At 44.5% G+C, this 12,740-nt stretch overlaps 1 protein-coding gene across 2 annotated transcripts in view; it reads right to left on the bottom strand.

The window, feature by feature from the left end:
- The window catches only part of GRK5 (G protein-coupled receptor kinase 5), a 150,555-nt gene that overhangs the window by 51,379 nt on the left and 86,436 nt on the right, over positions 1–12,740 (bottom strand). For both annotated transcript variants that reach the window (XR_011151801.1, XM_069020139.1), the window contains exon 3: positions 1,941–2,053. Coding sequence is in view for 1 of the 2 variants with exons in the window: in XM_069020139.1 (XP_068876240.1) it covers positions 1,941–2,053 (113 nt within the window). In the remaining variant the exon portion in view is untranslated. The remainder of the gene's footprint in view (positions 1–1,940; positions 2,054–12,740) is intronic.

Raw genomic sequence — 12,740 nt, 5'->3', positions numbered from 1 at the left:
TATCAGTTCGGGACTGCTCGGAGACAGACCTTTAAAACAAACCCAGTGCCAATACAAGCTTTTGCAGGAGGAGTGCAGCCTGTGCTGCACGGATGAGAGGAGGACACTGAGTCCCAGTGCTTGTCACGGCTGCACAGGGCTTGGGAGGATGAAATGACACAGTGCCCTCAATTCCCAGAGCCGGAGGCGGGCCGGGCAGCCGGCGTGACGGAGAGGCTCTGGCAGCACGGCAGCCAAGGCTGTCACACAGTGCCCTGGGGCCGGTGGCACTGGGGGAAACAGATGTTTTCCTTGTGCCCAGATGTTGTTCCCACTGTCACTGGCATGCCCTGAGTGCATGCAGGGCTTGCACAGTGGGGGCTTCTCCTCCACAGCCCCTGGGCACTGCTGGAACCAGCCTGCAGCTGCGGGGAGGCAAAAGAATGGAGCAGAGCCCCGCTAACCCCCTCCAAACTGAGCATGGCTCTGCCACTTCTGCCTGAATTTAAAACCACTTCCAAGCAGTCTTTTGTGGCTGTATTCCAAGGGATTTCTGCAGGTGCCATTGCCCATCTCCTTGGGGCTGCAGGTGGTACAGCTGATGAGGAATTTCTGCGGGGATGCCTCCCCCCAGATGGGTGTGTGGTGTTTCATCAGTGGCGTCTGCAAAGGTGTGAGAGAGCTTAGTCTCTCAAAAGGATGTTGGTAGGTTGTTACTAGATTGTCTCACTAGAGAATGCTGGTTCAGTGCAGGACAAACACATTCAGGGTACCCAAAGTGTCCTGCTGCCTGCTGGCCTTGAGCACAGCTGCACAGAGTGTTTGCCACATGTTTTGTGTTCCTTGATGGCTACACATTTCACCAGAGAAAATCCCAAGCCGTGCTGGGAACAACAGGTGGAAGTCATGACCAGCTTCATGATTCAAATAGGACTTTGTCCAACACTTTCTGTGATGCTGTAGATTTGCTGTAGTTACTGCAGGAGTAACATAAACCTTAAAGAGACCACATGTCCTCTCCAGACTGTTACTTCTACAGCTTCAGTGCAATCCTCACATTTCCCTGTACTTCAGAATAGCTTCACCATGGTGCAAACAAAACAATTTTATTCCTGTTGGTGTGCATTGTTTTGCTTCTGACTGTCAGTGTTAGCCAGGGAGTGAGACCCCATGGGCACTCACAAGGGACAAGTTCACCTTCCTCTCTGGTACCATTTCACCTACTGGCTGATCAATACCCTCCACTTCCAAAGGTTCCCAGCAAAAAAAGTCACGAGAGACTTTTCCACTGTGAACAGCTGGCAGTACACATGGCCAAGTGCTGCCAGACTGGGAAATGGTGTCAGGTCCCCCAGGGCTTGGGGGTGATGCTCAGTGGCTGGGTTAAATGATGGCTCACTGGGGTGAAAAATGGAGCAGATTTGTTTCTCAGTGACCTCAATCAAATTATTTCTGTACCTTGTGCCTCTGTCCTCCTATTTGAAAAAATAGGGTGATTATCAGGATATCCTTTGTAAATCATCCTGAACTCTAGGGATGAAAAGGCTTGGTAAGAGATATTGGGGTTATTACACTCCGCATCCTCTCTTGTCAGTCCGTTCTCAACTTTCCCCTTCCTCCCAGTGCCTCCCAGAACTGCAGGCTTCACCCCCATCAGAAGACATTACTCACAGCAGCTCAAGTGCTTGGGTGCTGACATGAAGGGAGGCCACAGCAGCACTGTGGGGGGTGACTGTCCTACCCCTCTCTGGTGGCTCCCGTCCCGCAAGGCTGGCACCATCCCCGTGTGTCCCTGTACCGCCAGTGGTGCCAGGCTGCTGCTAGGGCCAGCCCTCTCCACTGCCTGCTCCAGCACTTTAGACACAAAATCCCATGAAACAGTGATTTCTCGGGATCAGAGGAGTCTGCTCTGTCAGGGGAACACTGCAAAGCACCCCAAAATACCACAAGAATTGACTTACCACCGAGTCGAGGAACCTAATGCAGCACTCGAGCTCTGGCCGAGTTTCACAGAACTGCCGAAAGAGAAGCCTTCCGATGGGCTGCTTTTCACATATGCTGTAGTAATCTCTCTCTGGAGACAATAAAGAGAAGAAGAGAAGCATGAATATGAGAAGAGGTCTGCCTTCTGGGTTGCTCATGAGTTTAAAGCATTGCAAGTGAGTGCAGGACTACAACCCCAGAACAAAACAAACTCCTTCTCCCTGCCACCACGTTTCAGGTATCCAAATACAAATGTAATTAATGGCTTTAAGACTCAATTAGGAGAGGTTCAATTTAGTAGGGCTGATGTTGGTAAAGGTCAAGCAAAAGCCACTCAGCTATTATGAAAAAATAATTTCATATTTTTCTGTGGTGGAAATGTATGCAAAGGTACAGCTCAGGCTGGTGGCATTGGTGGGAATGTGGGGAGCAAATTACAAGTCCTTAAAATATGAGTCATGCATTAAAGGGTAGAAAAAGCTGGAATTTGTGGAGACTTTCCTGGATGCTTCCTAGATATGCACTGAAGTGCCCCATATCTCTGGAAGTGCTTAGCCCGCTTTCTATTAAACAATTATAGTAAACTATGCATTTTCAAAGGTTTCAAAATTTCTGCTATTTAATTGCTGGGCATTAAGGAATGGATGGAGCATATGGCATCTGGCTCATTTCAGTTTCACACAGCACTCCTTACAGAACTGTATTTCCCCTTAAAAGCCATGTTTAAATGCCACTCCCCTGTGCTGGTGCATCCAGAACCATCACTCACAGCAAAGCAAAAGGTTCTTTGCCCATCACAAGGACTATCAGCAGGAGAATATGGATGAAGGGCAGGTGTCATTAACTGGCATTGCACCAGCACAAATGCCAAGGGCTTTGGATATTTTTCTGGTGAGAGCAGAAAATCCCCCAGCCTGCTTGGAGCAGCAATACTTGCTTGAGACACGTTATTCCTCTACAAGCACACACATGTCAAACAACATACTGTGTTTCCTTAGGCATTCTTCTCACCACCCTCCTCGCTGCCATATGGCACTTGCTGTTATTATGGAAACAACCAGCTTCTAAACACATAACACAGCACTACAAACAGACATACGAAACCCACACAAGTTGCCAGTGCCTTGGTTACTTCTCTCTTGGGCCTGGAGTCTCTCCTGCAACGTCTTTGAGTCCCCCTTTGCTCTGGCCCCCTCACGTCCTTCAGCTCCTCCCACTCCGTGGATGCAGGCACACGTCTGTGATGGAGCTCACCTTTGCCATGAAGGCACCCAGCTCATCTCAGCTTGTGCCCTGGGGACCATGTTCTGCAAAACCTGGACTTCACAGAATCATCATAGAATCACAGGATGGTTTGGGTTGGAAGGGATCCTAAAGATCACCTAATCACACACCCCCTGCCATGGACAGAGGCACCTTCCACTATCCCAGGGTGCTCCAAGCCTCATCCAACCTGGTCCTGAACACTTTCAGGGATGAGGAATCCACAGCTTCTCTGGGAAACCTGTGCCAGAGCCTCACCACCCTGTGGGTACATTTGTCCTGAACAGAAAATGCTCTATGAGGTGTTGGACTGCTGCCCTGTAGCTGGGTGACATGGGTGACAGTGGGCAGGAGCACCCAAGGCTGCCTTTTATAAGGGGAAAGAGGGAGCCTGCCCACTGCTGCACCTGGCTGTACTGCAGGAACTGATTCCTGAAGCACTTCCAGGGTGGTCACTGGAGACACAGGTTGGAGATAGCCAAAATGTGCTTTTAATTCAGTGTGGTCCTGCTTGGGTCTGGTCTTCTGAAGCAGCTGGGAACAATGTACCAGCAGCATTTTTTGCTGGCATTGCCATTCCATTTTGGATCAGGGTATCACTCAATCTATCGAGAAGACTGCAATGTTTTGATACTCTCTCACAAGTAAAACTGGATCAAAATCACTGTGTAAATCCTATCTTGACCTCCAGTCTATCTAATTATCAGCAGCCTTCCCCCGGCACTGGTTTGTTTGCCTGAGCTGAAGCCTTCAGCACAGAACATCACGGCACTGATACGTGTGGTGGGAAAACCAGTGGGATCACTGGGACACAGAGCAGCCTTGGGGTCTCCTTGTGGGGGGTACCAGCTTGTGCTGCTTGACCAAGTGGCATTTTTAGGGAGTAACTGCTGAAGGGATGTGCAGACACATACAGCGCTAAGGGAAGTGAAGGAGTCAGGAGAGTGGATCAAAACAGCCACTCACAACATCTCAGAGGCTGGCATGAAGCCAGAGGCTCAGCAGCTCAGGTGAGCTCTCCTGGGAGGTGTGAAGGTTTAACTACATCTACCTGATGCTGTTTTCTGCTGCCTTGAGGCAGAGGCACATACTAACTCTTGTGAGGGTATGCATAAAATGTACACCCCGAATACCAGTGGCACACAGCCTGCCTGGTGGCAGGACTCAATCCCCAAAGAAGCCCAGACCCACAGCAAGCTTCCCCATACCAAACCAGCCCTGCAAAAAATGAGACTGTCTGCATTCATAACAGAGTAAAACAGAATGGAACAAACACAATAATCAGCTGGTTTGGCCCCTATTTTCTCTTGTACAGCACTATTTGATGCACAGTGACAATGCTGGCTGTACAAAATGCAGTTTATCAAAGTTGTTATGATGTGGTGACACCCAAGGTAGCAGAGGATGATCTTCTACTCAAAGGGCCAGTGATACCAGCTAAATTCGTGTGCAAATTGCACATCCATACCTGTACTTCATAGCACAGCAGGGAAAGAAAACAAGCAGCTAAATACCATGACATACATGGATAAGCACAACATAAAAAAGAGATGAGCACAGGCTTCCTCCTACTCTACAGAACTTGGCCAACACGTGAGAAGGGTGGCCCATTCATAACGAGGAAAAAGGAAATACCACAAATGAAATACCACTCTGAAAACACAACAGGCAGAGCAGTGCCCTGGAGCCACCCACTCCTCTGTCATGTGCATTTAACTGCTGGATGTACCAACATGGACAATAAGCACATGATGAAAATGCTTTCATTCCTTGTAGGTGACACAAACTATTTTCTTAGGACCTGATCTCGCCGCTGGCCTCACTAAGTCAGCTAAAGGAGTCTGCACTCAACTAATTCCTGGGATGCATGGGCCCGGAATGGACTAAGAAAGAAAAACACGTCTCTCAGCTAAAGCTGAAAAAGGAGTGGATGGTTTTATTACAGCAAGGAAGGCAGAAGTGTTTTAACAGAGTGCTGCACCCCAGAGACGCGGCTGGAGCACCCCGAGCCGTGCTGAGGAGCTGCTGCAGGAGGGAAGGGACGGCGAGGCAGGCGGGGACTGCAGCCAGGGGCTCTCCTGGGCTGGGGCTGAGCCTTGTGTCGCTCTCGCTCTGCCTGCCAGCAAAAATATCCATCCAGTTTCAAAAGTTTAAAAAATAGAAGGAATGATTTCCTGAGGAAATGGAAATGTTAAACACTTGGAAGTGAAACCATATGCTTATGATGATGAAGTGTAACTAAAACAGCTCTAAGAGTGATATCTTTGGTAGTCAAACCCTCCTGCCTCAGCGCCATCCTGTTTAACACCTGCAAAGTCACCCAAAATGGGGGTGAAAAGCTGGGTGGGTCAAAGTCCTGGGAAAGCAGACACTTCTCACTGACGCCAAACTCTTTATTTAGAAAATATCGCTGGCAAACAACGCACACATGCAAGTGAATTCTCCATCTTCCTAACAGAGCAACAACACAGATTAATATAGAAAAGGTATTATATAAAACGCCATAATTAACATTCATAAGATAAATAAAGATAAATGATGTTTATTCATAATTTGACTGACTCATTTTTCCCTTTACTTCATAGCTTATGTATTGAAATACCAATTTCAAGAGCACCCACCACAAGGAACACACCAAAATAGTTGCACCTGCACATATAATGCTGTCACCATTCAAAGTCTATGGCCAAATTTGTTCCCTAACAGATATTCTGGTAAGGTTCTGAAAAATATCTGAGCCCATGCCGAAGAAAAAGAGTCCTATTAACAAAATTTCATACCAGTCAAAACATACCATCGATGAAGTGAAAAACTCAACACAAGGTAATAGAGTTGCTGATGTTGAAATCCCCAACTTTCAATTAAAAGGGGGGAAAAATCTAATATTTTAATTAGACAAAATCCTCCCTGTACCTTCTGAAGATTTTTGTCTTCATTTTTCACTGAAATACCTTGCATTTTTTTGGCTGGCTAAAATATCACCTCAGCCATGTTGGAGAGAAAACACAGAGACCAGATCCCCCCTCCTCTGTCACATTTGCAATATGCCTGTGGGTTTTGATGGGTTAGTGCTGAACTACAAAACTGGGTGAAAACCCTTGATATTCAGTGTAACATGCAGGTGTCTAAGTGAGACTGCTATAAAAGTTGCACTTCTGCAACTTGTTCTGAAGAGCTGCAAATCCAAATCCAACCCCTGCTATCAGCTGATGAGGCTTCCTCCTGTAGATGTCTGTGGGGAGGGATAAGCTCAGTTTAATTCTCACTTTTAAAGTCTACAAAAGCCAGGAACATCTTTTCAGCTTTTTGACCATTTATTGGTGTGGCCAAGGACTGTATTTATGTACTATCTATTAAGTACATAATACAATGTTTTATTTTCCAGCATACGGAATCCCAAGAGCAGATTTTCCAAAGAAATGCATGGAGAATCGCCAAGAAGACATGCACCACGCTGCTGCATGGGAACATTTGGACTTGACCTCTGGATCCCTGCTATCCTTGGCATTAAATCAGATGAAAACTGAGTAAGATCCAAATGCAAAGTAATTATGCTGCCTTAAAAAGCCCACACGAAACAACAATAACAACAGAACCCCACAAACAAACAAACCAACCAATCAACACCTGGAACCCCCAAAGAGGATGCAGGAAGACTTAATCGTTCATTTCCTGCTCATGCTCAATGATTTAAGATTAGAATTCATCTTCCCTTCCTTATTTTTTTTCTTTAAGGTGATCCAAAAGCATTCAGATGTTCCAAGTCTATTACTTGCCTGCTGCTCTCTTCCTCTCACGTGCTTTGTTCCAGAACAACAAAAAGCACCCCAAATTAATGGAAGAAAGCATTTGAATGCCTCAGTCCCTACATTCCAGCTGGGCAATAGGAGCAGCATTGGAGCCCAAGGGAGTAGCAGTCAGCTCCGAAGACTGTTGGCACACCAAAAGTAAAACTTTATTTTTCCAAAGGGTTGAGGCCTGTCAAAGTGATGCCCAACATCCCTGAGATCGATGGAAATTTCAGCTAGAGAAGTCCCAAAATTGCACACCTCCCTCCTCAATCAAACTCAGAGAGATGTTGCTAAAAGAAATCCTACCCAGAGCAGCCCAAATCTAAAACCACTTCTGTTTTTTTCGCCTGTCTTTGCTTTCTTCATGTAAGTTTCCTTACAGAGACACAATGAAAAGGAGGACAAAGGCAGGAACTAAGAGCAAGATTAAAAAATATGCAGCACAACTGAACTAAACAGACTTTCACAGCTCATCATACACTGTGCACTTGCAGCAATTTCCTTCTTTTTGTCAAAAAAAAAAGACCAAAGCCTTTAAGGTCTACAGAATTATTTTGTGTCCATTCAGAGTACTAATGGAAAACAAATTGCATCTTTAAGCACTGAATAACCCCATTTAGAGCTATATTAATATAAATACATTTTTCATTTAAAACCAGCAAGTCTAACACTGGTGCTTATAAAGATGTCTTATAATTTACTGCTGCTCTTCTCCAGCCAAAAGTGGAATTACCACTGTCTATGTATAAACTTAATAAACAGCACACACTAAACTGCCTAGTCTTTCAGGCTGATGAAAGTTGCTTCTTATCAAAGGACCCTTTGTGGATGCTTTAAAAGGATTTAAATTGCTTTGATTGCATTATTAACAGTGTCTGTGTTGCTCTTGTATTTCAGAATAATCTGGAAAGCTGGAACATTAGCTCTTGCATTCTACAAAAGACGGTTTTCTATCTCTAATAAAAATGCTTCAATACAAAAGATAATCCTTCTGTTCAAAAGCAAAACCCCAAGATGGGCCATGTTAACACATCTGAAGACCCTCTTATTACCTTCTTATTCTTACTCTTATTTTTTAATGGTCTTTAGTCCGGGAGATGTCATGGCCAGTCAGGACTTTGTGAACTTTGCTGGGAACTCAGGTACTTGCAGCGCAAAACATATCAGGTTTCTCTCTTTGAGAAGCTGAAAATAGGGGACCATTTCAGATGAAGAAACAGGGATATTGCTGTTTAAATTGCAGAGCCTGACCAAAAAACTACAGTAATGTAGACAGGGATCTCTTCTTCGTGGTGCCTACTCGGGAATGTTGCAGGAATGGGAGGAAGCAAGAGCAGGGAAGTTCCTTGTCCTTCCTGTCTGTTTTTTCTGGGGTTTGGGGTTTGTTTGGTTGGGGGTTTTTTTGGTTGTTTGGGGGGTGAGGGGGGCTGCTTTACAATGGAAACCTGTGGTTAAGATGCTGAGGACTCTCCATTCACCCTGTCTCCAGCACTGCATTTAAAAAGTGAGGCAAGCCAGATGGTTAGAGAGCACAAGACAGGAATAAAAATGTCACGTTTCAGTTCATTCAAAAATTCCTATAAACTGTGGCAGTAAGTCATGTTATAAAAGCCTAATACAAGCATCCAGGCTCCTGTGGGAATTCAGTTACCAGCACAACTAATATTCTGTGCCCTGCAGACCTCAGTGGCATGCTGTATTTATAAAACAGGGCTACTGGCACTGCCTCCCTCCGAGCAGCGTGGCCAGAAGTCCATTAAAGTGTGGGAGCCCCGAGTGCTGCTGATGGCCCTGTGGCTCCTGGCTATTTTTTTGCTTGCAACGCAAACTCCCGGAGCGGAAATTTAGTCCAGGAGAGCACAGCAGAGTCTTTTTATACATTAACCACTACACTGCTCCAGAACTTCACCTGGCACTTCACAGAGATTAAAAACGACGACGCAGCCTCTGTCTTGGAGAGTGTTTATCTTGGCAGGTCTGGAGCTGTGCAGGTGCCGGACAGGAATTCTGAAGCCAAAGGCTGTGATGAAGTTCTCTTGCTGGTGGCAAAAGCACACTCTCTCTAACCATAAATATTTCATCTGCTTTCTTTATTTTTTAGTAAAATATGGAAATATGTACGACTTATGACGAGATAATGGCTTGATAGATTCCTTATTCTGAACAGCAGCTCATCCCGGTCTGCAGTTCAAACCAGTCCTTCATTGCTGAGGAAAGCTCTAGACCTAACATATGAAGTACTGGGGGAGAACACATTTTTTGGCCTTGGTTTATTTTTTTTTCCATTTGAATTTAGGATTTTCTACAAAAGACTTGGAGACCCTCATCTATGCTGTTACAGCAAGAGTTGTTCTGGCACTGACTATCTAAGTTTAATTAATTAAAAATAGGAATGCAATCAAGCTTACTTGAGACAATGGAATTATCCCAAACTGCTTTTAAGTCTTGCCAACTTAATTTTCTTCTTAATTTTCTTTGCTTTTCAGCTGTCTTTTTTAAAACAAACAAAATTTAATCTCCTGATCATCCAACATCTAATGTGAGTATTCAGATGCAGACAGTGTTTGCTTTGTATAACTTCCCTTATTTCCACTCTTTTCATGGTATTAGGCTACAGGGATAAACTCCACACATCACAGCAGCATTACACTGGAGATGGAAACAGTCCAGTTGGACCGATATGGAAAATATGCTTGGAGAATACTGGAACAAACTCTCAGTTAAATACACTTCAGTGATACATATGGATCTTCTCATTTGTTTTTTGAAGGCAGCTGTATTGAAGCTTTTGCTCATGGAATTCTATTTGAAAGTCAAATCCTACAAGCAGTTGCATAAATATGTTTGCACGAGTACTTGAACCAGAACGTGTTTGTGGCTTTGTTGATTTTGGACAAAGATTTTGACAGGAGGGATAACAACCCACCCACCCTTTTTGTAGCAGCAGCAGGAGGAGAATCAAACAAGATCCTGTGAGCTCAATATAATCACTGCACAGGAAAACATAAGTGGGGTCCAGAGCCTGGGGAGGGACCCTCAGCTCTCACAGGGGAGACATTTGGTCATCCAGCTTTGTGCCAGGAGCACAGTCAGATGGCAAAGAGAAAATGCTCTGCCCTGAGACCAGGCTGTTTGCCAGTGGAAGACAAAATCTCATCCAGACAAAATCTCATCCTAACAAAATCTGAGCTACTCTGCTGAGTTATTCCAGCCCTCCCCCAACACTTCTGGTATCTTCTAAAAGTTACTTGCTCAGGCAACTGCATCCCTTCCGTATGGGTCACTGACCAAGCCCCGTGTCCAAAAGCAGAAACTGTGGGGTCAAGGTTCAGCTGGAGAAGATGGAGCTTGCCATTAAGAGGCTTGAGCCTCTCAGACAGAGAAGCAAAAATACTGTTGGATGAAATATGGGGTGTGGGGAAAGACAACAAATAATTGTTGCCAGTAATGAAGACATTCATTAAACCTGCTGCAATCACAGAATCACAGAATATTCTGAGTTGGAAGGAACCCAACCATTGAGTCCAGCTCTCAAGTGAATGGACCATATGGGGACTGAACCCCCAGCCTTGGTGTTATCAGCACCATGTGCTGACCAACTCAGACAGAAGGAAAGATTCCCATCAATTCCAGTGGCTCTTTGATCAAGCCCACCTTAGTTTTCCCACCTCTGCCAAGCACAGTTTACATGAATAAACCACTCACTCTGTCTCTCAGTTCCACAGTCAACACCAGCACGACAGTGGAAATGCGTGCACCAGGATTAATCGCCAGGAAATCTGGATTGTGAATGTGCAGTGGGAATATTTTAAAGTTTTTTTTTTTTAAACTTAAATTATTAGGTACCATGTTCTTAAACATATCCTTTCTTTTACATTTGGCTGCCAGTTAAAATAACAGCGCATAGAAAGGGAACAAAAAGCAAAAAAGAGCAGGGAGACAGACTGACTGGCTGACTGACAGATGGGCAGGTGTGTTACACTTCTAGTCAAAAAATTACCATTACTAGTAGTAAGCTGCTTTCCATTCCCATAAATTACACTTGAAAAGCACATGGCCCTGGATCAATGCCTTTGGTGAGGTTTCCCAAGCACAGTGTTTGAACAGTTGCCTCTGTGGCCAGTCACAAAGGTATTCAGGGCATGGTGGGCTTCCAAACTACTTCACACTGATCACAAAAGATACCCCACCACTATTTCCCCACACTTTCATGTGGTACTTGTGCAGCCCCAGGGGAAGGGCTGCCCACACCATAACCCTGACCATCACCCTGGCTAGAAAAGGAGTTTGCCTTTATCTTCTTAAATGACTTTCAACAATGTCTCTGTGGCCAGGCCAGAGGACTGGAAAAAAAATCCCTCAAAGAAATATGAAAACTCACCTCAGAAACGCCCTGGGAAATTCGGGGAACAAACACTTAGTTGTTCTCATTTTGTTCTGCCTCAGATGGGAATGACAGAACTGGATGATTTGTTCTCAAAGACCGTAGCTACTGAGATTTTTTTTTATTTGGGACTTTTACGTCCAGTCTGAAAGTTTTTAACTGAAATACCAAACTTATTTTCTGTCTAGTGCTGTTATTTAGACTCCTGCCTGGTGACATTCTGGGTAACACATGCTGAAAGAAAATTTCAGTAGAAGTTGCAATTTGAATGTTTAATGTTATGAAATCTACAGAACTGTTGCTGTTGTACATAGCACAAAATAAACATCTCGATTCCAGGAAACTAATGGAGACATCTTGTGAATCACTTTCTTAAGACGAAAAGACTTCTGCAAAACTACTTTTTGATTTCTAAACCAGCCCAGGTAGAGAGCAAAGCAGCTTTCCTTTTTCAAGACTAAACTTCTACCAGGTCAGTAAGCAGCAGAGTGCACAGAGCCACCAGCACAGTCACTCTGCGAGCGCATATTTAGGCAGCACACGTTACTGACAGGCACATAATAAAGCCATTCACAGAGATTACTTACTCTGCATGCTGTTCAATAGTCACTGCAAGTCCTAAGCATCCCAGCCATTTTAGTAGTGAATCCTTTAACAGAATAGCAGATGCTATTACTTGTTATTACCTCATTGCTAAATTTTCTTAGGTATTTTTCTTTCTGTTTTTTCTCCTGATGTTTTGAAACCCCAAGCTTCAAGTACAACAAAACTCCACACTGGTGAAACTCCACTTATTTTAGATGTGTTTGTCAATCCCAGCCTTTAACAAAAATTGCACAATAAGCTCTACCACCAACATAAGCAATCAGAGACAATAATACATTGAAAAACATAATCAATCCTCAACAACTTTAAGGGGTACCACTGACCTGTGACAACACTGCTAAATTACCACTTAACTGGATCTTTTGCTCAACTACAAGTGGCTTATTTGTAATAATACAGACACTGACTTTGCCTTGGTTTATATTGACAGGCTGATTTGACTGCCTGCTGAGTGACAGCCCCCTCTGAGTGGGTGTGAAGGAGCTGATCTGCTGAGTAAAATTGATATGTGGAGTGGCAAAGAGATTTTAAAGTCATTTAGAAACTCCAAATGCACTGAAAGTAACTTGTGCAAGAGGGGGATTGTCAGTAGCAAGTATTTTTTTCTCCTTTTTGACAGAAGTCTGCAGTACCAAGTATCCCTTCATACAAAATTACTGGGATGGATGCAGAGGGTGGGGCAGCTTGTGTCCAGACACAAAAAATCATGAACAGTCTTAGGTCTACAAAAACAA

This window comes from Aphelocoma coerulescens, chromosome 6, assembly GCF_041296385.1.
Source record: "Aphelocoma coerulescens isolate FSJ_1873_10779 chromosome 6, UR_Acoe_1.0, whole genome shotgun sequence".
NCBI lineage: Eukaryota > Metazoa > Chordata > Aves > Passeriformes > Corvidae > Aphelocoma > Aphelocoma coerulescens.
The sequence above is the reverse complement of the archived record's forward strand: the minus strand, read 5'-3'. Positions and strand labels throughout refer to the sequence as shown.